General features: G+C 37.0%; 1 protein-coding gene and 1 pseudogene across 6 annotated transcripts in view; one reads left to right on the plus strand and one right to left on the minus strand.

Moving 5' to 3' along the window:
* The window catches only part of LOC127444684 (nephronectin-like), a 72506-nt gene extending 70428 nt beyond the window's left edge, over positions 1 to 2078 (plus strand). For all 6 annotated transcript variants that reach the window (XM_051704205.1, XM_051704208.1, XM_051704210.1 and 3 more), the window contains 3 exons: positions 157 to 255; positions 361 to 620; positions 1131 to 2078. In XM_051704205.1, the coding sequence (XP_051560165.1) occupies positions 157 to 255; positions 361 to 620; positions 1131 to 1241 (470 nt within the window). In that variant the 3' untranslated portion in view covers positions 1242 to 2078. The remainder of the gene's footprint in view (positions 1 to 156; positions 256 to 360; positions 621 to 1130) is intronic.
* A 2279-nt stretch (positions 2079 to 4357) lies between these two features.
* LOC127444792 (TBC domain-containing protein kinase-like protein) overlaps positions 4358 to 25718 on the minus strand; it is a 70704-nt pseudogene continuing 49343 nt past the window's right edge.

The following is a 25718-nucleotide window of genomic DNA, read 5'->3' on the forward strand; positions in this document are numbered from 1 at the left end:
GACAGCCCAAATATACATATATTAGAAAAATATAATTGAATATTTCTTTTGATATTTGGGTGAAGAAATGGCCAACATACGTTATTTAAAAAAAGCTTTTATCACATTTTATCGTAATACAGTGACATTTTGAAACTGTTGTGTGATGTTCCACAGATAGTGGCTATCTAAGCTGCTATTTCGATCATGGTCTGTGTGGCTGGATCCAGCACAGAGAGGGAGACCTTCACTGGGAGACAGCTGCAGATCCTTCTGGTAGGGGCCACTTTTTTAATGTTATTTTTGAAAGAAATTAATGGACCATGTTTTTGTGATTTGATTTTAGATGCACTCATGTCCACTTATTCCTCTCTATGGCAGGTGGGCGGTACCTAACAATCTCAGAGGGCGGAGAGAAGCGGGGTGGGCGTGGTGCTCAGCTGATCCTCCCCCTGACTGCGCCCTGGAATGAGGGTAACCTCTGCCTGTCATTCCGACACAAGATGGCAGGGCATCATGTGGGCATGCTACAGGTGTTCGTACAGAAGGCTCGGCAACACAGCCCAGCTGTCTGGAGTAGAACAGGAGGAAATGGTTGGAGGTCAACACAGATTACGATTTGGGGCAACGGACTAGAGAGTGTAAGTACTTAAATGTCCTAGTAAACTGAGAAAATGTATGTATGACTAAACATTTTGACCTGATTAGGGTTTTTCCAAAATCTGTATATGAAAACCAAAATTTCTGGCTGCAGGTCCTCCTAGAGCTTTAAGATTTAAGATACATCCACCAAACTGGGCATAGACCTTTAGACTATTCTGGAGTAGAGTAATGTTTAGCAAATGATAGGAATTACAATTTTCACACAAAACTACGAAATATATTTATCCCCTTTCAGACAAGGGGTTACACCGTACTCCTGGTGGTAACCCTTGGTGGTTCACAAGTGAGTTTGGAAAACCATTTCCACACCAACCAAACAAACCAAACTCTGACATCAAATTAATTTGGGTGCGCACCAAAACCTCTAGTTTAAAAGCACCTGAAATCAACCCAGTTTTTTGGGGAAGGACTGTTTTTACACAAGGCTAGCTGATAGTAAGTGATAAATTAATTTGGTTCATGTTATTTTGTGATTCATGTCTCAACAGGTGATTGTGAAAGGTGAACGGCGGAGAGGTCGTAAGGGTGAAATAACTCTAGATGACATGAGTCTCAGGAAAGGTTCCTGTCAGGAAGAGCACAATCTGAGGAGACTTTAACACCAACAACACAATGGACAGAGACTTTTAACCCCAGCTTTACTCAAATTCACAGAATCCACAAAGAGGGACACCCTACAGAATGGGACGGGGCTATCTATCTGTCCCGGTACGGTTATGGGTTCACTTCCTCTGGTCCCTGTCAAAAGCTACAAGTTCTTGTCCAAGTTGCCAATCAAAATCATTCCCTATGTCCAGGTTAAATAGGACATATGGGTTTTAATTGGATGTCTACACAAGTCAGATTTACATTTGTAAATTTTAATTTTGTAAATGTCAGATTTGTCTCCCACTTTAATTATTTGACGACGTGTCAAACTGACGGTGCCATGCCATTGTAAATGTAAGCTGCCAGTTATATTAATACAAATGATGCCCTATTACAATCCCTTTTCAAAGTGCCCTCAACTGCACCATTTGGCCCATTTGCTTTCTTAGCAGCTACCTGAGTGACGAACTATTTTTGGTGTATTATAGTAAATGTATTCATACATGTGTGTGTATATATATATATATATATATATATATATATATATATATATATATATATAAATATATTTCAAATATGCTTTGTAGGTGCATATATATGTGAATTCTTCATTGTATAAGTAATGCAGGACAATGTTTACATTACACAACTCGATTTTTACTGTTTTATGGACGTATATTGTTAATTAAAACCCAGTTAACTGTTTTAAATTGTACTTCTTAATGGCTGTATCAGCCATTCTGTATTTTCATCACAACCATGGTTACCCTTTAAGAATGTATGTTGAATATAAAAGATCTTGGTTTAATGTGATGATGCAACGACACAAAGACATTAAAAGGTGTGAACATAAAATGCATGTCTTGCATATTTCCTGTGTATGCACGGTAATTATATTGGAATTAACCATACTGGCTATTCATTGAGGAGGTTTGTGTTTTGACTACTTCAGAGCAAGTCAGAGTAAGTACTGAATGTAGACTTTATAATAATAGTTGCTGGGACATCACCTGTAATGAAATCTGGACTTGTTTTGCCTTTACAGTCATGATTTTCTTACATTTTTGACATGCAAACTTACTCCATTAGGTTGTTTAAACAAATCTCTTTGAAAGATTTTAAGTTAGCAGTCCTTTGAAGGCACAACATTATGGCCAGTAAGACTGAATTATGTGTCCACTTTTAGCTTTTACACTTTTAAGAGGTTGGCAGTGCAGTGGTTCAAGATCCAGCCATTATCTAAAATGTTAAATATTAATTTTATTGATCCCCAGGGGGAAACTATAATTAGCTCATTTTGCTCAGTACTTAAATGGCAGTGTTAAAATGGTAGCAGTCACCTCTAGAGGCATGAATTTACGTTCTATGAAAATTAAGCTTATATTTTAAGTGCCAACTTTATTAGGTGCATCAACCTAGTTTACTAACTCCTCCTTTTGCCTCCAGCAAAGCCTGAACTTTTGCAGCACATATTCTCATCGGTTTTTGATGAACAAGTATCTACTATAGTTCCTTTTTGTGCTCTTAACTGACAGGAATGGAATGTGCAGAACACTTTTCCGATGCTAGGAGTACTTTCACGTCAATATTCAACAAACTTTGCATTCACAGATAAGAGATAACCCTCTGCACACTAATGTTGCAAGAAGTGGTTATTTGAATTTTCGTGACCTTTCTGTCAGTTTGGATGGGCCTGGCCATTAATTAAGCATTCTCACCCACAGAATACTGTTTGCTGTTTCTATCAAAATTCTCTGGACGTTTTAGACACTGTAGTGCATGAAAATCCCAGGCCTGATGTTTAAAAAAAAACGTTAGATCCGGAACAGAGGTAGACAGATATATCGGTTTTACCGATTAATCTGTGCCGATAGTTGCTTTTTGGAACTATCGGTTATCAGCAAATATCAACGGCGATAGTTGACTATATATTTTTTTAATCCTCCATGTTCCTCCTCCAGAGGATTTTACAGACTTTCATCACTGACAATATTCATCCAAATGTTTTTAACCTGATGGTATGCAAAATATGCATCACTTCAATGCATATTTTGAATAGATGAATCAAGTGTTCTTAATTAAAGTGAGGGCATGCAAAGAAAAATATGACTATATGAAAATGCATCGGGTGTCCAACTTCATATCTTGTGAAAAATAAAAAAAACTCAACTAGTGAAATTTATATTAAAAATGTTATGCAATTAAACATGCCTCCTGACACGTACGTAAATTCCACAATAAAAGAGTGGAATTTCCTACTATATGAGCACTTCAAGCTTGATGTACATCTGTTTTTACAAGCCGCAGCAACTGGTGGCAACGCGCCTCAACAAACCTAACAAGCATCGCGGCCACAGAATGAGAACCGCTCACTGATGAAGCACAACAGAATACAGGAATTTTAAGATGCAAATCTTAAAATGCAGCATTTATGATGCTGAATACCAGTGTCTGAGGAATGCACATGTACATAGAGCGACAATTAAAAATACTGTGAGAACTGGACACATTAACGAACTCAATGCAAAAGAGATTGCGGTCAACTGTAGGCTTGTTCAATGATACGAGAATAAGTTCTTAAGCCACTTTTTGTATTGTCTTATCAATGCTTAATTCATCTTCCACAATAATGCAATTTATTTCAAACTGAATTTCAATCCGTATTATACAGTATTTATACATACAGTACTATAGGCCTTACATATTTATAAATATTTGAATTATAATACATTACATGAATTATTTTTATTAAGGGGCCTTTCTCAGCAAATAATGATGTATGCGATTAATTAATCAGCATGTCATGTAATTAATTGGACAAAAACAATTTATCGACTGACATCCCTTATATATAAACTATACTGTATATATATATATATATATATATATATATATATATATATATATATATATATATATATATATATATATATATATATATATATATATATATATACACACACACACACACACACACACACACATATTAGTAATAGTAAGTACTTTAATAGTAAAGTCATCAAAACTATGGAATAACATAAATGGAACTATGGGAATTATGTTGTGACTAAACAAAATCCAAAATAAATCAAAACTGTGTTATATTTTAGCATCTTCAAAGTAGTCACCCTTTGCCTAGAATTTGCAGACATGTACTCTTGACATTTTCTCAACCAACTTCTTGAGGAATCACCCTGAGATGCTTTTTAAACAGTATTGAAGGAGTTCCCATCTATGTTGGGCACTTATTGGCTGCTTTTCTTTATTATTTGGTCCAAGTCATCAATTTCTAAAACCTTTTTTTTTATTTATTTTTTTATAAAATTTTAGTTATATAATTAAATAAATTAATATGTTGGCACAATTATATTTTTGTCTACAAAACTAATTTCAAACATTTAAGCATACACCTTCAGATCAAAAGATTTTTAAGATCATGAGAAAAATTTCAGTCAAGTGTTTCAAAACCTTTGACCGGTAGAGAGAGATAGAGAGAGAGAGAGAGAGAGAAAGAGAGAGTGAGAGTGAGAGTGTGTGTGTGTATATATATATATAATTCTTATTCTGATGAATGTATAGGCTGTAAAAAACTTAATTTGGTAAATACTTAAATACAGAGCATTGAGCCAAGTCTCCATAATTTTTTTAAATCATGTTTTATCTGGTTATGGGATTATGGTTGCACAAACTGCAACTGGGAATTTATTATTTTTTGACTCTTGTGGCCTCCATATCTGTGCCCGTTGTAATAGGAAAGACTAAGAAAACTTTTGTTACATTCTATAAATCGATTTTAAAAACTATCGGCTGATAAATCGGTTATCTGCATTTTCCACCACCTTAGTTATCATATCAGTAAAATCCACTATCATTCAACCTCTAATCCAGAATGATCTGATTTCTTTTAAAAACAGAAACATTAGTTTCAGTTCAAACAATAAAACCTCAGAAAATTAGAGTGGGAATGACGCAATAATTGTCAATTAAGTGACTTTTGTTAAATTATTATTATAAGGAAATAGTGACTGATATTCTTTAAAAATTCACCTTTTGTGTTCCACAGACGAAAGTCAGTCATATATACTTGAAATGGCATGAAGTCCAGAAAATGACCACAAAACTTTCATTTTTGGGTGAACTATTACATTAACTATAATCTTGACAACAATACAAATTATGCGCAATGTATGATTACAACTAATGTTTAAAAAAACAACAATTTTGTTTTATTTACTTACAGAATTTGGTCCCAGCAGTACATTTCCAGCAGCACAAACAAATAACTATTGTATGTGTTTTTTTTTGTGGTTTTTTTTTGGGTTTTTTTCACTTTCAAGTCTAAACTTTTCAATGTTGACAAATGTATAATGTCTTTAAATCATGTCCAAGGTTTCCTTAAAGGAAACATTTATTAGCTGAGACTGTTTTGTCACCATATGAATTTGGTGTTTTACAAGACAGTTTCCCTTTAACAAAACAAAACATTCTGTTATATCTGTGGTGATGGTACGGTGAGCAGGCCTGTAGACTTCATTCCACCACCCAAGACACAAACACAAGGGAAATTCACCTTCACTAGATGAGCTGCAAACTAAAGGAGGGAAAAAGGAAGTGATCATAAACATGCTCTGAACTTCTGACAAAACAAAATAAAGTTATTTTCACATCCTCACACTATGAATAACATAATCAATAGGACAATAAAGGAATTTACTGTGGTGGCGTTCTTCATGATGTTGCTGAGGATCACGATGACACGGAATCTATACCTGGTCAGGGTGCTGGCGGCGGGGCACTGGAGCAGTTCTCCTTCCAGACCAAATGTGGAGGTGTATGGAATATTAATGTTTCCTCGACTGAAGCTACACAGGTATGGTCAAGGGCCATTTCCTTGTTTTGTACTATAAGTCCGATTTTGACGTTACTTTTCTCTGCAGTAGTCATTAGACCGATCTTCTGGCTTTAGCAACTAAAAAGAATGTGCAATGTTTTCACATGGTTAGATCCTGAAACCCATGGTGCAACTAAGCATGATTACCAGCACTAAATGTCAGAGCAGATTTCCACCCACAACTGGCAGAGGGATTGGTTTACAGAGCAGTACATTCTAAGCAACATCAGTCGAGTGTGCTTTCATATATCCCTGTGACTGGTTAATGCTCAGTGGATTTCAGAGTGCTTCAACTGTGCAAGATTTAAATTGGAAAGTTTATTACCAAGTTTAGCTCTATTGTGCATATTACAGTACGGTGTATTAAAGTAATGTTCTAGGTTCTATGCAAGTTGAGCTCAATCCACAGCATTTGTGACACTGTTATTACCAAAAAACTATTTTTGCTCATTGCACTTTTTTTAAAGCGAAAAAAGTACAAAATACACTGTAAAAAAAAAATCGGTTACATTTACAGTAAAATACCGGCAGCTGTGGTTGCCAGAAATTTAACGTAAAAAACACGGTGACCATGTTTCAGGCTTTAAGGGATGTAATTTTGATGCCTGTTTATTTTACGGTTCACTACCGTTTGTATTAATAAATGAAATAAACTTGATATACTTACTAACCTTCTGGAACTTTTAAAGTCTGCTTTTCACTTTAAAATGTACTGTTAATCACAGTATTAACTACAAAAGGCCACATGATGACTTAAGGTTCATCAAGATTGGCCCTTTCAGGAGCAATAATTAATATCCATGTAGATAAATTGCACAGTGTCACTCACTCAAACACAAAACACTATCAGGGTAACACTTGTGACACAAAAATAATGCAATAAATATTAACTAAACTATAGAAAATATAACACAGAACACCCCCAATTTAAATAACTGATAGGCTATTAAAAATAAGAAACAGCATATCTATTCCCATAAAATGTAATGGGTTATGCAGGGAAAACTGGGAAAGCCCGATTATTGTTCTCCTTTTTTTTTTTTTTTTTTTTACAGCAATTGTAACAATAGTTTATAATAAAAAGTACATGCACTCTTGTTAAGCATAATAAACATTTTACTGTAAAATTATACTTTTTACATCTAAAAAAAAAATTACAATTTACAATATTTTACTGTAAAATTACATGTATTGTCTTAAATAAGTTATCATTTTTTACTGTATATGTTGAGGTAACTATCCATTAACTAATTAACACTTTTTGACAGTATAATTTTTACATTCTTTTACCATTAAAATTATGGATTTTTTTTTTTACAGTGCACTGTTTCAAAAGTATAGCCACAGGATTTAAACATTCATGCAAATTGTGTTAACACGATTTAAGTCCGATAAAATCGCTTACTAAACTTTTCTGCATAAAGTTATATTAAACTATATTAAGTTATATATTTCAACTTTATTGTCAAAAAACCCTGTAGTCCCAACATGTTCGTACCATGTCCACACACGGATTTATGAAATGTAAGTGGCGGTGGAAGAGTTATTCATATTTATAAGCATAGGGGTCAGGTACCCTGATTTTTTTACTTAAAAAACAACACAAGTCAAAATAATTTTTTGCTGTAATCAACAGTATGCAACAAATGCTGCCGTGTTGTTATAAGACAAGTAAGAAGCATACAATCTTTTGGAAGCTCTAGAGCAGTTTGTTTGTAATTCTGGTAAAGTTTATGAGATTTACAGAACAAACTCTAGACAGATCCACAAGCTTTGTGGAAACTTTCCAACTTTATCCAAAAATCACTGGAGAAAAAACAAGATAGAGAGAACAATGTGTGCAGGACAAGATGAAGAAATAAGTGGGGGGAAAAAAGAAGTCAGAGTCTTGGGACATTCAATGAATATGACCAAGAGAAGTACAGGTACAGTAAGAGTCACATCTCAAAGACAAGCGCTGAATAAAACACAGCAGGCGAGCCGAGTCCTAAATCATGTGGGGATGGGAAGAGAGAGAGATTAAAAAAGAAAGAATGTTCAGTATAATGTAATTGAATAATAACTCTTCTTAACTGCCTTCAATTACAATCATTTATTTTTCGTGCTACATATTTTAACAAAGATGACTATGTATGGTACTTCTCAGTAACTTTTAATAACCTTTATATATTTCTGAAGGGGACAAGGAAATGGTCCACTAAATCATCAGTTCATGCAGATTTAAAAGGTATATATATACACAACCGAACAGTAAATGCTATTCTGAGATGCGGGATGGAGCTGTTTTGGCGGCATGAGGGGGACCTACACAATATTAGGTAGGTGGTTTTAATGTTGTGGCTGATCGGTGTATGTATATATATATACAGTGGCGATTTCTCAGGGCCAGCAAAGCCATCTCTGCTGGCATAACATGCCTAATATATACATATTTTTTCATCCTCATTCACCTTTTTGCCTATGTATTTTTAATCACTTTCCACTATTAATTAATCTACAAACGAATAGCAAAAAACAAAAAAAAATTTATCCAATCAGAATTTATTCCTCGATGCTTACAAGCAAAGTGTGACAACTGTCTCACAAATCGCATGCCCGAAACCATGCTCCTTAGCCGAAACAGCATGTGAGTTTGAGCTCCACCCCGTCAGGCCTTCAGAATTTCCACAGAATCCCTCAACACTGCAGTGAACAGGCATCTAAAGTCAGATGGTCAGATTCATCAGCCAATCAGATTGATTTATTTGTTCTTGTGGGTGTGGTCTTTAGGATATGTTCCAATCCAGGCCTTGTAGCTGGCCTTGAGTGACGCAATCACGCTTTAAGTGATGTTCGTAATTTAAAAGTGAAGAGCGCAAAATCTTGCTGACAAGTCGGCTGTCATCACTGCTGGTATTGCTGTTGAGAGAGATCCTTATGGATTTAAAAACCTGAGATGTTCTGCATGATCATGCAGTTGATTAATTAAACAGGAAAGGAGGGATGACTTTCACTTTAAGCAAATTGGTAAGTGCTTTTTGCATTGTTATAGCAACATCAGGAGTTTTCTAAGTGTAAATTAGGCTGCTTGAGCATTCAGTGTCGGATCAAGTTTTGAAAAGTAAACGTGTACCCTGATGAAACAAAATTTTTAGAGAGCTTTTTCTTGGTATTAGACCTCCTTGGTTCTGGCTTTCGTGCATGGACATGTTTTTAAAATGTCAGTTGGTATTATTAGTTGGCTGCCGCGTAATGTATGATGGGCATACGGTGTCTTATTCATTGTGAAACTGTGTTTTCTTAATGGCATGAATCACACTGAAGGCCTAGACTTAAAATGCACGGTCCGTGGCTGTGTGTGTATATATATATATATAAGAAAAGTCTGACTAACATTAAGATCAAATACTGAGCTAGTTGCTGTAAAACACAAAATGAGAGGACGAGAAAAATGGCCCAAAAATGATTTGGACACTTACTGTAAGTCACATTTTAAAATGTATTAACATCATTGCCTTAACGATATATCAAAGCAAGTGGCATTTATTTTAAATACAGATAGCTCAAGCTAAATTTCCAAGCAAAAAAATTATGTTTTATATGTTGTAATGTTTTCAGTGAAATGTATACGCCACTAACAATGACTTTGGGACCAGTTGGTTAAAAATGAACTAAAAAGTTAAGTTAGTTCAGATAAAAGGCCCAGCATCTTTTGTCTGCAGATGCCACTTGGTTTTATATTTTGTTAAGTAATGCATCAACATTTATGCATTATTTAAATTGTATATTTATAAGTAATATTTTTATGTAATATTTAAATTATTTGTAAATTAGTATGTTTTAAGTGTCCAAATAGTTATTGGTGCCCCTGTGTGTCCATACTCAACTCAAGTCCTGCAGTTTTGCTATTGTTACACTATGGTTGCTCATTTTTTCCCTTCTAAGCAAAGCATACATTTATTATGAATGCTCCAATTATGTAATCCCACTTGGGTGCTATAATAAACCTACTTACAGCTGCACTATGCAAACATTGACAAGCCTCAAATAACAGATTAACCACATCGTAATCATGCCTCTCCCACACATTCCACTGGGCTGTCACTAATAGCAACAGAAATAAATACTACTTAGGCCTTGATTTTCATGCAATTAGCACTTTTGCATCATTTATATCTGTCAGCCACCTCTCATAAAAGAGGAAATCTGAATGTTAGCTAACAATACATGCTTTCAAACAACAAAACACTAACTACTGCTGTAACTCTGCAAGTATATTTACAACTAGATTTTTACATTACTCAAAGAAAATGTTAGTGGAGCTTGTCTTTGCAAAACTTGCCAAGTTGCTGACCATTTATCCTCAATTTTATATCTCTGTGATATTCTGGTGCCTATACATATGGTTTGGTCTCCACATAGGGCCTCTCTACACTGCGGCAAGTCAAATAAGCCCACTTCCATGTCTCGGAGATATTATGGTGCCAAGATATGTCTTGGGCCCCAATGTTCACTGGCCCTCCCACTGTCTTATCAAGTACCACTAATACTGTGTTAATTCATGCAGGTCACATGACTGAGATCCAGCAACAGAACATACTTGATATGTAGTCTTTAGTGCATTAGATTCAATTAATGGATGAATGATAAGTCTTGATTGGACCTCAACAAAGTCTCAAGAAAAGCATCTGGTTGAGGACATGCACTGTTGTAAATTAATGGATGTTCAGCTGGCCATTTTGGTGGTTTCTCTAGAGCTAAGTCTTGTAATAGGATAAAAGGTGTTTACACATTATGGGCCACTAACCAAAGTTTGATCTGCTGCATTCTAGGATAAATTAATGACTGGCTAAAACTCTGAACAAAAGAAACACTCTAGCACCTGATTAGAGTGCAGTAAAGGGCCAAAAATACATTCAGTTAGAAGCTATGGGAAAAAGTGTTATTGGCCAAAATGTGATATTGAATTCGCATATACACTGATGAGCCAAAACATTATGACCACCTGCCTAATATGCTGTTGGTGCTCCGCGCGTCACCAAAACAGTACCAACCTGCTGAGGCATGGACTCTACAAGACCCCTGAAGGTGTTCTGTTGTATCTGGCACCAACACATTAGCAGCAGATACTTGTTGGTCCAGCACATCCCACAGATGCTCAATCGGATTGAGATTTGGGGAATTTAGAAGCCAGGGCAACACCTTGAACTCTTCATCATTCCCGAACAATATGTGCAGTGTGGTAGGGCGCATTATCCTGCTGAAAGAGGCCACTGCCATCAGGGTATACCATTGCCATGAAGGGGTGTACCTGGCCTGCAACAATGTTTAGGTAGGTGGCACATATCAAATTGATGTCCACATGAAAGGCCGGATCCAGGGTTTCCCAGCAGAACATTGCCCAGAGCATTACACTCCCTCCACCGGCTTGTCTTCCCTCAGTGCATTCTGGTGCCATCACTTCCCCAGATAAATGATGCACACGTACACAGCCATCCACGTGATGTAAAAGAAAACAGGACTCATCGGACCAGGCGACATTCTTCCACTGCTCCAAGGTCCAGTTCCGATGATCCATTGTAGGCACTTTTGATGGGCACTCTGACCGGTCTGCGGCTAAGCAGCCCCATACACAGCAGGTGCGATTTGCTGTGTGTTGTGACACATTCCTCCCATAACCATCATTACAATTTTCTGTGACTTGTGCCACAGTAGACCTTCTAACAGTTCGGACAAGACAGGATAGCCTTCATTGCCCTCGCGTATCGATGAGCCTTGGGCACCCAACACCCTGTCGCCGGTTTGTGGTTTTTACTTCCTCAGACCACTGTGGGTAGGTACTCACCACTGCTGACTAGGAGCTTACCACAAGCCTTGCCATTTCAGAGATGCTCTGACCCAGTCGTCTGGCCATAACAATTTGGCCCTTGTCAAAGTCGCTCAGGTCTTTGCTCCTGCATTCAACACACTGACAACGAGAGCTGATTGTTTGCTTACCATCTATTCTACCCAGACCTTGACATGTGGCCTTGTTAAGAGATGATCAACGTTTTACGCTTCACCTGTGAGTGGTCATAATGTATTGGCTCATCAGTGTAAGCTTGTATATGTACAGTTCCTTAAGTACATACTTATGGTCTCGTCCCTCGTTTAGTTAAAAAAGCAAAAATCGCAGTTACAGTAAGGCACTTACAATGTGAGTGAATACGAGCCAGTCCATAAATGTTAAAATACATTTCAAAAGTGCAGCCACAAGACATAAACATTATATGTGTAAATATAATTTTTTATAAAAGGCGTGAGTCTAAATGATTTTTTGTGGTAATCAACATTTTCCACAAACACTACCCAATCGAGCTTAATTGTATTGAACCTAAAATATTCCTTTAATATGGATATTTCATTGGGGAATCTACCTCGGCAAATTAGTCTGAATACAACAACTGAAAACACATTAATTTTGCTCCTCTCATGCACAATGGAATGCCATTTTCCTCCACCAAAAATGGAACATTTAGAAAATCCTCTCCATTACCACATATTTTGGAAAATGGTTATGTTAGAAAAGTGAGACGAAAACGGATTAGTGTGAATGTGGCCAGAGAACATTAGAGTATGGTGTGTTTTTAGGATGAAGACTTAAAGGATACTCCTCAAGGCTTTGGATGTCCACTGCCAGGATCTTGGGTCTCCCGGTCCTGGCTCTCTTGTTGGAGGTTTTAAAGTAAGCCGGGCCACTCAGCTCACACAGGTCAATGAGATCCTCGACAGAGATACGTGGAGAGACTTCTGTTTTCAGCTCTCTCAGATTCAGTGGCTCTGAGAGTGTGCGAGAAAGTGATGTGTGAGTTGAGAGTGAGAGAGGCAAGTAAATGTTTGGCTGTATACAGGAAAAACTGAAAAGTCAAGAGTATATTCAAAGAAAACATATGCATAAACAATTCTTAAAATTACATATTACCTAGAAACATGGTAGTCCAAATAAAGTGTTAGGCTTGTTTTTTAGGGTGACCAAAACTTTAGTGTCTGCTGTCTTTTTTCACATCGTGAAAGCAAAAATCAAAGAAGCTAAAAAAGCCTAAGAGATCTTACTTAAAGGTGCACTCGGTAATTTTTTCCCCATTAAAAAAGTTTTACTCCTAAAGAAATGAATTGTAATTTTTAAACATTATAAAATCATGACCACTTGTATGAGAAGAGGACTCTAGTCATATCAGTAACCTTATAAAAGCGGTTTTATTGTACATGTGGCAGGGGATGCCCTCATGGGGGCTGCCATTTTATAATCACATGACCAGCTGAATACAATTCGCTTAATCTCAGTAACCATCTTGTTATTGGACACTTTCACTCTTGGATCAAATTAATCATGGCTGATTGTGAATAGTGAATTTCTACAATGGCATCTGTAACTGAAAACTATTGATTTTGAATGACGCTGCATCCACACCACTAGGTGTCACTGTAAGTCCAAGATGACACCAACAAAAAGTTACTGAATGCACCTTTAAGAAGTTCTTGTGTTATCAATGTCAGGCTAAAAATACTAAGCATTACAATACTTACAGACAAATAAAAACAGCTTGGCAGAAAATTTACAACGTGGTCCATGAAGTGACAGACAATGATTATTCTGAAGTGAAACCTCTGGCTGGCACATTACTTAAGCATACATACAATACATACATATAACCATAAAACATGCATGCACAAATGCTTTAACAGACAGTTAAAGGTACAGTTGTGCTCAAAAGTTTGCATTCCCTTGGAGAATTGGTAATATGTACCATTTTTAAAGAAAACATGAGTGAGCAGGCAAAACACATTTCTTTTATTTCTTATGGGATTCATATTCAACTGTAGTTTATAACAGAATGGCACAATTATAAAACAAAACATGGCAACAATGAAAAAAAATGAAATGACCCCTGTTCAAAAGTCTGCATACCCTTAGTTCTTAATACTGTGTATTGCCTGCATCAATGACAGCATGCAGTCTTTTATAATAGTTGTCTATGAGGCCCCAAATTCTTTCAGGTGGTATAGCTGCCCATTCGTCTTGGCAAAATGCCTCCATGTCTTGCAAAGTCTTTGGTCATCTTGCATGAACCGCACGTTTGAGATCTCCCCAGAGTGGCTCGATGACATTAAGGTCAGGAGACTGTGATGGCCACTCCAGAACCTTCACTTTTTTCTGCTGTAACCACTGGAGGATCAACTTGGCCTTGTGCTTAGGGTCACTGTCGTGCTGGAAAGTCCAAGAGCATCCCATGTGCAGCTTTCGTGCAGTAGAATGCAAATTGTCTGCCAGTATTTTCTGATAACATGCTGCATTCATCTTGCCATCAATTTTCATAAGATTCCCTGTGCCTTTAGAGCTCACACCCCCAAAACATCAGTGAGCCACCACCATGCTTCACAGTGGGGATGATATTCTTTTCACTATAGGCCTTGTTGACCCCTCTCCAAATATTGCGCTTATGGCTGTGACCATAAAGCTCTATTTTGGTCTTGTCACTCCAAATTACAGTGTGCCAGAAGCTGTGAGGTGTGTCAAGGTGTTGTCGGGCATATTTTAACTAGGCTTTTTTGTGGCATTGATGCAGTAAAGGCTTCTTTCTAGCAACTCGACCATGCAGCTCATTTTTGTTCAAGTATCATCGTATTGTGCTCCTTGAAACAACCACATCGTCTTTTTCCAGAGCAGCCTGTATTTCTCCTGAGGTTACCTGTGGGGTTTTCTTTGTATCCCGAACAATTCTTCTGGAAGTTGTGGCTGAAATCTTTCTTGGTGTACCTGACCTTGGCTTGGTATCAAGAGATCCCCGAATTTTCCACTCCTTAAGTGATTGAACAGTATTAACTGGCATTTTCAAGGCTTTGGATATCTTTTTATATCCTTTTCCATCTTTATAAAGTTCCATTACCTTGTTACGCAGGTCTTTTGACAGTTCTTTTCTGCTCCTCATGGCTCAGTATCTAGCCTGCTCTGTGCATCCATGTGAGAGCTAACAAACTCATTGACTATTTATACACAGACACTGATTGCAATTTAAAAAGCCACAGGTGTGGGAAATTAACCTTTAATTGCCATTTAAAGTGTCACCTTGTGTGTCTGTAACAAGGCCAAGCATTCAAGGGTATGTAAACTTTTGATCAGGGCCATTTGGGTGATTTCTGTTATCATTATGATTTAAAAAGGAGCCAAACAACTATGTGATGATAAATGGCTTCATATTATCACTATCCTTAAATAAAAGACAGTTTTTTTGCATGATCAGTCATATTTTCAAAATCAATGCCAAAATTTCACAATTTCTGCCAGGGTATACAAACTTTTGAGCACAACTGTAGTTCCTTTTCTTCAATTTCTCAACCCCTCTCGGCTAAAACAATTAGGAATGTTCAATCTCTGCATTCCACACTCTGACTACCGTTATCCCACAAGGTTCCGTACTAGGTCCTTCACAATTCTTAATTTACACCAGACGACTTGGTTCTCTCATCCAATAGCATATCTTCTCTTTTTACTGCCATATTGACAAGACTCAGGGCAACTTTTGATTTCTCAGTGAAAATCTCAGTATACCTCTTGACCTGAATGAATAATCATCACCTCAAGCTCAACCTGAACTGAACTGAGCAACTCTCGAGAAGATTTCTCACTCAGTCTCTTTCATCTCAGTTGAAAATCTTGAAGTTTTTGCCACATGGTAAATTAAAGTCTAGAAGTTGTCCAAGATGACCAGCTCATTTTCAGTGAACACATCAGAGCAAATGCCCTGTCTTGCGGCAATGTGACAAATGCACGACAAATCAAGCCTTTCTCTGACTCCATAACTATCCAACTCTTTGAACAATCTCTAGCTCTCTTTATAGTCACTGCCTTGGACAGAATGCCCATGGACAGCCCACAATTTTTATCAGTCTGCCAGGAAAAAAAGTTGTTTAAAAGGAACAGGGTTGATATTATTAGCACTTTTGAGGAAGAACTAGTCACTGCATTTGACAAAGTTTGCCACAAGCACAACTGTACATTCTTCTTTGTTTTCGAAGTTATGTGTATGAAATAATGTATACTTCTAACTTTGTTAATAGAGACTGAAATTCTGATTAAAACGTCTGCACACATGTCCAATAATTTTGGGGCTTTCTACATACTGTAGCTGATCACAGCCCGATACTGCTGTGGAATTGTTTTAATCAGTTGCCCATGCCAGTCTATTTTTGTAGTATGAGGAGTTTCAGATTAATCCGCCCCATTTTTGCATGTTAAAACAAAACTGGCTAAAAAAATACTGTGGTTGGGTGCTTTACATGTCAGTCAGACTTTCTCTTCCTGTCTTAGCGGACGGTTCTAGGCCAGAATGTGCTGCAAAGTGGACCACACTTTATGCCACAAGTCAAAAGTCTGGCTCTGCTTTTTTATGACTACAATTCACAGCTCGCCTGCCTACCTGCACTTGCCACATAACCACACAAGGGTATCCAAAACAATGCTGCTTAATTCACAATTAACCTCCAGAAAGTCTCAAAAGTTACCTCCTTGCTCAAGCCTCTACACAGGGTGCCCAAACTTGCCAAAATAAAATTCAAGACACTTTTCCGACCTATCATTGCAGCCAATGCCCTGGGCCCCTGCAACCTATAATCCATTAGCAAACCCTGCATTCCAGTTCGGCTGCTGCAATTAGCTTATTCTAGTCTCCAAATGTAGACCACCTGTCTGGAAATATCTTCATCCTCGTCACGTCGCGATCATTAGCAGTGTAGCAGATGGAGCAGTTACACTTAAAAGAAGACACTCCCTTTCGAGTGGCCCTCTTCAAGATTAAAACTTGTCCTTAATAATAGCTTTCATCCCTGACTGTTCATTCTAATATAACATTTATTGCACTTGACCAAATAGGACTGTAATAGTTCTAATTGGCACTTTAGGTACTGGAGTGTCATCGTTAACATCATTACATGTTTGATCAGGGTGGAAGTGACCGTATCAAAAAGAACAATAGTTGAGGATAAGAATCAGTGTTGTTGCACCAGCCATGCATATGTTACAACTTAGAATAGTTATTGCTAGTTAGTGAATGGGCACTAAGTTTAAAGTTTAAAATTTACAGACTACTAAATATTTGAGCACTGCACTGTTAAACTAAGGTGAAACGTAATTCTATGTACAACTAAATATTTATGGAAGCCTCCATACAGGAGTAACATTTGGAATAAAAAAAAGAAAACTCACTGAATGACAACAACGAGCTCATGTTTTGCATGAAAGATGCAAAACAGATCCTTTAGGCATATATGATGTTCACATTTATGAGAGGAAATATTATGTAAAATAAATTGACTTCTTGGTGGCTCTTTAGCATAAAACCGATCTAAACGGTGCACTGGCATGCAAAATTTCAACACATAAAATATATAGGACATTAAAATGAAACATACATTTTTCCAGTCTGTTGTGTTATTGCCCCTTGTTAAGTTCCTGAATATTATTTTCAACACATTTAAATGTACTATTTATCGTTTTACTTATTTAAGCATCGTAGTTAGGGCTGGGCAATATGGCAAAAAAATATTAACACAATATTATTTTTCATATCATTCGATATCGATATTTCTCATGATATAAATTTACATTTGCACATTCCACATTTGTTTATTTCCAAGTTGACAGAAGGAAAGAAGAAAACAACCAAAGCAGTGGTGTCTGAGGGATCTTCTATCACAATATTTAAATATTTTATACAGTTTATCAATCGAGTGCAGTTGGATATGAATGTTAAAAGATCATCTGTTTGTTTTGAAGCAGTCAACTATTTGTTTGAATATTTTTACATTCAAATGATATATTTTTATATTTCTTTACATTCAGATACTAAAGTATGGAGGCATAGAAGCCCTTGTGACTGAGGAATGATACTGTATGGGGGTTCAGGTGTATCCCCTGAGAGAAAATTTAGAAAATGTAAAAGTCTGAATGGACCATTTTTATATTTTCATTAAAGTGAGAGAGACTAGGCTACCAACTAGTAATTTTATTGTCTTTTCTTTTCATCCATGTCAGAAATGATGACATCTGATTAATTTTCACAAAATTAGAACAGAAATCTATCTGTTTATTATTAAAGGCTTGTAACATGATTAATAAAGCTAAACTTAGAAGAAAAAAACGTTATGGTCTAAAGGTGCTCTGCATCCACGTTAACCACGCCTCACGTCTACTCACAAGCGGGGAAAAGAGGCAATGTGTGCGGCACGGGACAGGGCATAAATGAAGCATATTTGGTGCTAGAGAAAAATATTCAAGAATATAGTGCAGAAAGATCAGAGCTGGTGTACAGAGCACTGCTGTTTTGTTGCGCTGCTAACTAGAGACGATGAGAGGGCGCAACTGTCGTCATCAATATCATGAATTAAAATAAATATTTAGATAAATATTGAGATCGTTTTATCGCCCAGCCCTAATTGTAGTTCAATGGAAATGTAATTTATTACCACTGACAGTTACGTGAGACAAAAACAGTCTGAATATCTCCTGTGACAAGCTCTAAGTAGGTCTCTTGACATCCCAGCATTGGCCAAAACTACTAGTATACAGTGCTGTGGAAAAGTATTTGGCCCCATCCTGATTTCTTCTGGTTTTGTGTATTTCTCATACTAAATTGTTTCAAAAATTATGAGTAATCTGAGTAAATACAAAATACAGTTTTTAAATGATAATGGTATTTACTGAAGCAAAAAAGTTATCCAACACCAACTGGGCCTGTGTGAAAAAGTATTTGCCCCCTTAGTTACTAAATCCCCAAATCTATGTAACTGCACTCATAATGGGGTTCAGCTGGACTAATACACCCAGGCCTGATTACTGCCAGCCCTGTTCAATAAAATCAACACCTAAATATAACTTTTTCAGCAGCATGAAGTTGGCTAAAAGGCCTCACCCAGTAGCACACTATGCCAAGGTCAAAAGAAATTACAGAAATGATAAGGAAAAAAGGTGATTGAAATACATCAGTCTGGGAAGGGTTACAAAGCTATTTCAAAGGCTCTGGGACTCACAGTGAGAGCCATTATCTCCAAATGGAGAAAACTTGGCACAGTAGTGAACCTTCCCAGAAGTGGCCGACCTTCCAAAATTCCTCCAAGAGCACAGCGACAACTCATCCAGGAAGTCACAAAAAAGCCAAGGACAAAATCCTAGGAACTGCAGGCCTCTCTCGCATCAATAAAATTCACTGTTCATGACTCAACTATCAGAAAAACACTGGCCAAAAATGCCATCCATGGAAGAGTGGGGAGGCAAAAACCACTGCTAACCCAGAAGAACATTAAGGCTCGTCTGAATTTTTCCAAACACACCTTGATGATCCTCAAACATTTTGGGAGAATGTTCTGTGGACTGATAAGTCGAAAGTAGGACTGTTTGGAAGACAGAGATCCCGTTACATCTGGCATAAATCAAACACAGAATTCCAAAAAAAGAACATCATACCTACGGTCAAGCATGGTGGTGGTAGTGTGATGGTGTGGGGATGCTTTGCTGCTTCAGCGCCAGGGCGACTTGCAATAATTGAGGGAAACATGAATTCTGCTCTCTACCAGAAAATCCTTAAGGAGAACATCCGGTCATCAGCCCATGAGTTGAAGCTCAAGGATTATGGACTGGATTATGCAGCAAGACAATGATCCAACGCATAGGAGTAAATCCACCTCTGAATGGCTCAAAAGAAGCTAAATTAAAGATTTGGAGTGGCCTAGTCAAAGACCTGACTTGAACCAGATTGAGATGCTGTGGCAGGACCTTAAACGGGCAGTTCATGCTCGAAAACCCTCCAATGTGGCTAAACTAAAGCAGTTCTGCAATGAAATGTGAACCAAAATTCGACCAGAGCATTGTGAAAGACTGATCTCCAGTTATCGGAAGCGTTTGGTTACAATTGTTGCTTCTAAAGGTAGCACAACCAGCTATTAAGTTTAAGGGGGCAGTTCGTTTTTCACATGGGTGTTATATGTGTTGGATAACTTTTTTGGTTCCATAAAAATATAAATATATATTTGAAAACTGTATTTTGTGTTTACTCAGGTTGCTTTTGTTTTATGTTATATCTCATTTAAAGTAGAGGTCGACCGATATATCAGTTTTACCGATTAATCCGCACTGATAGTTTTTCCCCGTTGCGTCCGGTGCTGGAGCAGCTGGGAAGGGTCCGCTGTCATTATACAGTATGAGAGCGGCCTCTAGAGGCGAAATAAAAACTATCACTTCACTGATGCCTTGTGGTATTTGTTTTGACAAGTGAGACTACAGTAAACTACAGTACACATTGTCATATCATTATAAAGTAATTAATTTGTTGACTAGATGCTGCATTAGTAGAGAACAGCAGTATGTTTGCCAACACGGCTGAGAGGACGCTAACATTAAAGCTAACCTCATGCGGTTAGAACAATGTGACAAAAAATACACGCAAGTCCTACCCAAATGTTTAGATGTCACGATTGTTACCATCTATTTACATTAGTTTATATTCTGCTGGTCACATTTATGCATTCATTAGCCAGCTAAATTGCATATTTAAAGCTAGTGATGTGAGAAAGCAAATTAATATGTTCATGCAGCCAAGAGAAACGTATAAACAAATCAGAAATGATTTCAATAAAAAAAAATAATAATAATTATCCTCACTGTAATACGATGACTTCAGATCGATTCCATTCTTGCGCTAAAAAAGGCTAGACACAGTGCAACAAACACAGTTTAACAGAAAGCAAGTGTCTCAATATGCTTTTAAAGTTCTTTTTAATTAGACACAAAATCTAAAAAACAGCGCTCCTGCATGAGACGCTGAATAAACAAAAACAAAGAGAAACAAAAATGTTCGTCTAGCACGCATTTACATATAAAAAAAAATGGATGGCTGCAAAAGCGTTCAGTGTGAACAGCCGCTTACAGTTGGTGGAGGTCTTTGGCCGTTGCGTCTTGCTCTCTTATAAGCATTTCTCAGATTAAGCAATGAGTTGTTTAAATGCTTTGTCAGGAAAGATGTTCACTTGAAATCTCGTCTCGACATCCTCGCGTTCGGTTCCAGTCTATTGTGATCCATCTGTTTGAACAGCCCCTGACCTGGGCTCATAGTCTGAGCCGCTTCACCACGAGTTCAGCCGAATACCACTGCTATCTGTGAATATTGCTACTCTACGTACAACTGTACTGAATAAAAACAATGTGGTATTTCGCTGTTATTATGAATCTTGAGTCTGGAGTAGTTGGAAGTGTAACACCATGTGAACTGTCTATTGAAGTGTTTCCCCCCCCTCATTTTACTTTTGAGAATATGGACAGACTAAAACTTTTTATTTGTTTATTCTATGCGCATTAGTCAGCCAGGATAGGAATGTTCTATGCAATAATATAACGGTGCTGAATAGTTTATGTATTTATTGTGCCCTCTTGTGGACTAAAGGAACAACATCAATTTAAAAATCAGCTGACTTTAAAATTCAAATATTAGTTCATATATATTAATAATTATTTCATTTTAAAAAGTAGTTCAGTCAGTACTGTTTATTTTTGTAATAAAGTTCAGCACTATTTTACTTTTAATGTTATTTTTTCATTCAGTATCAATTTTAAAAACTATCGGTTGATTAATCGGTTATCGGCAGGTACTGCCCAACTCAGTTATCTGTAAAATAACCTATCGGTCAACCTCTAGTTTGAAGATCTAGAACAATTTAGTATGAAAAATACACAAAAACAGAAGAAATCAGGAAGGGGGCAAATACTTTTTCACAGCAATGTATGTAGTTTACAACAGTCCCAAACATTCTGGCTAGCAATCTCCACGGAATAAAAAAAAAAAGCTTGGAACAAACAAGAGGATGAGTAAATGACATCTCAACAAGAGATTTTTTACATTTCTGTCTGATCTGATTTCCATCCCTCGACAGTTTTCATTCAATATACCATACACCTGTTGACAACACCTGTCATGTAGATGTTAATCCATTCAAACACAAGCTTGTTTGCAGACTGCTACTTGTCATATTAAACTATCCCTTTAACACTTTTCTACCATCGCATATATGTATCATCATACCACCAAACTCTAATTACAAACCACATTATCGCTGAATTCCACACTTCTTGGTTTAGGATTCTGAAAAAAAAGGGCAACAGCAGAGGAAAGGGCAGCAGGGGTGTAGGGATATCTCGCAAATGTCAATGTTCAGCAGCCCATGAAATCAGTCCAATCAGTCACAGAGTACCAGCCTCCCACAGAGTGCAGCCAATTACCTGAGAGGTCACCATAACGATGGAAAGTTTGATGCTGATGTCCAGTGGATTCTAGTATTAAAGTGCATAAGATCCACTGGGCTTGTGGCATTCTCACTGTTGCCTAAAGGAGGCCCTTTTGCCTTGGTTTCTGACACTCTAAATGCAGGCAAGAGTATTGACCTTTCATTATCAGCAGTGGCATTTCGGTAGGCCTTAACTTGCCTGCTTGGATGCTCTGCGCTTTTGTAGAGATCCAAGGGAATGAGGGGCCACAGAGACGGTCCAGACACACAATAAAAAATGGTAATTGTTCAAATTTCAGTCTCAAGACTGAATAGAGCTCAGCGGTACACAAAAGAGCCAGTTCCTAGAATATTTGCGGTAGCTGGTAATTTTATATAATTTCCAACATTTTTCTGTGTAAACCATGAATCTAAATGTTTGATAAAGGAAAAACAAATGCTCAGAAAGCTTGACACAGTCGAGACAAATCCATCTGCACAGCCGCCATTTCATCATCTCAACATAGGGTTGCAAACTGTCCCATGTTAGCCAGGTTGTCCCTGAAATCAGAACTTCCCATATGGGATGCCTATGGTCATGTATTTTAGAGCTGAGACGATTGAGGGCGGATGCTACTGTGTCCACTATCAAAATCCTTGTCTAAACTTTCGCGGGACCGGACACAGCGCACATAAATCACAGTTACCGTTTAATCTTCATGCGCTCTTTAGGAGCTGCTCTGAGTGAAGTGCAGGTCGGTAACAGTCTAAGTTTATTTGGAGTGTTCAAATAATGCAGTGTTGCACTGAAAATATATACAAAAATGAAGCGAAGTTCATATTCGCTTAAAATTCCATTATTTTGATTTTAAAATGTTATAACAATTTAAAAAGCTCAGTAAATCACAGTTCAGTTATGACAACTCTCAGAAAGATTTAGCATGTTAATTTAGGTATTACATACAGTATTGATAGGATATTGGTGGACTAGATCTGCTACACTTCTGCAGCACAAGAAAGGAGATTTACTCCTACTAGATCATACAGTACATAACACACAGAAATACTGAGTAAAGCATGTGGACATGCTGCTGCTGCACAATTAGAAAAAACACAAGACACACTGCATCAAGCCTGTAGGACATGCTGCTGCACAATTAGACAAAATACAATCCCCATGTAGGAGATCTAGACAAGTGAATCTGGGGAGGAGGAGGGTTTCAGAGAAAACTTTCGCAGCACAGTGAAATTGGCTTACTTGCAAACCTCTTCTTTTGTTTGCGTGTATTTATTTTTGGCTTGCTAACTGCATATTCAATTATTATTAGGGTTGGGACGATATTTTGAATTTTGATGTATCGTGAACCAAAGAAAATGACAAACCATATCGACGCAAAAACTCGATATTTTGAAATTTGAAACATTGTTTTCTGTCTATGTGATCATTAATGAAATGACCCATCAAACATCATTATCTCTCTATCACTTGATTTTACCCCTACTGTACTTTTTTTCTACACTGTTTACAGGGTTCACACAAGGTCCTTAAGTGCTTAAAGTGCTTGAATTTAGCTTTTAGAAATGTGTAACCGTCTCCAAAATAAACTAAGGAGGCAAACTTGCATTGACAAAACCCAAAGTCATACAAATGCACTTCTGTCACTGTTGTTTAGAAATGAGGGAAAGAGGGAAACCCTTATCTGACCATTGTCCTATTGTCCATAGAGTAATCAGAATGTCTTGTAGATTAATATCCGTTGAGCTAGTTGCAGAGATGAGGAGAAATTGAAGAAATGTCAGTGGAATGATGCAGTGTGATGAAACAACAATCCAAATGAAATCCAAACAACATGTGCTGAAATTTTAGGCCTAGCTTCCATTGTCCTCAGTCTGCTCTTTTTTGGTAGGTTGAAAAGCCTTGTGTCTTTAGAACTCTCCAGGCAAATGAGTTAAGACAGCAGCATAATATAAAGTCGGCCAAATTTAGAAAGGTAGTACATAAAGACTCCCTCTACAATAAAACATAAAGGCTAGCATTAGCATGCTACCACAAACAAACCAATACCATAAAACATGAGAAACAAAATACAGCTTACAGTTAAACATGACAAACTAGACATAGAAAACATTTACTTGACTGAGCTTGAAACCAAAGTTTCTCAATCAGGACTCTGAGCACTTGGGTAAGCACAAAAGAACACCATGCTTCCCTTTCACCAAACTAACTTCTTCTCTCCTCTTACCTGGCTATATACAAGAGGAGGAATGCAACAGAGCCCCCTAGTGCATGGTTGTGGCATTACACTTAAAAACCACAGTAACCAATCTCTGGGCGGTTACAAATGTAAGTACTGGAATATCTGGAATATCGCATTGTTTTGTTGAAAAGTGCTTGAGATTAAAACGGTCCATTCTTCTGTATAATATGTATCCGTCAAAGATGAGATCCCGCACTCCACTTTCATTGAATAATGTGTCTTTTAATATCCTTTCTGTTCTTTAACGTTAGATAAAAAAAAATATGTATATATTAATTTGAATAACAAATAGCATGGATGTGCTAAGAAACCCAAGACTTCTCTCTCGTTAATAAATCACACAGACACCTGTGCGAGTCTGTGAGATGTGCATTAAACTCTTAAAGTGACAGTACTATTATAGTGCTTGCTATTCAAATGAATGTAAACCTAATGTTATTACTTGTACTGTAAATTGTACACATTATTTCAAATATTGACAGCTCATATCATTATTATTTATACGATTTCAAAAAATTATATGAATTGATATAAAGTAGAATTTTTATATTTAATTTTTTTTAAAAATATGATTAGAATAATAAAGACTAACAAATTATTTAAAAAATTTTCACATTCTTTTTCAGTACATGTTCTGTTCAGTTCTATTCTATTGCTCAACATGGTTGAGGCAATGTTGCTGTGTTGTGCTGGATGGGATAAATAGCTTATTAAAGTTGACTCTGCACATTAAAGATGCAGAGTGCACACAGTATTTTTTTCCTAATTAAAAAGTTTTAACTCTAAAGAAATGAATAGCACTTTTTAAAAAAAAAAAAAAGTTTAAAATTATGTACATTAAGAATCCATCCTATCAGTCTTATTGGTAAATGTAAAAGTTCGTTCTCAAATCTGAAAGGAGCTCAGCAGGACACAAAAGAGCTGGCTCTTCTCTCAAAAATGGAAAAATAATCAAATACATCCATCCATGACCATGGGTATTTGTGCTCTGAACACGATTAGGTGTGGAAATCTGCAAACAAGCTTGTGTTTGAATGGCTTAAAATCTACACGACAGGTGATGTCAAAAGATG

Source organism: Myxocyprinus asiaticus, chromosome 8 (assembly GCF_019703515.2).
Source record: "Myxocyprinus asiaticus isolate MX2 ecotype Aquarium Trade chromosome 8, UBuf_Myxa_2, whole genome shotgun sequence".
Lineage (NCBI taxonomy): Eukaryota > Metazoa > Chordata > Actinopteri > Cypriniformes > Catostomidae > Myxocyprinus > Myxocyprinus asiaticus.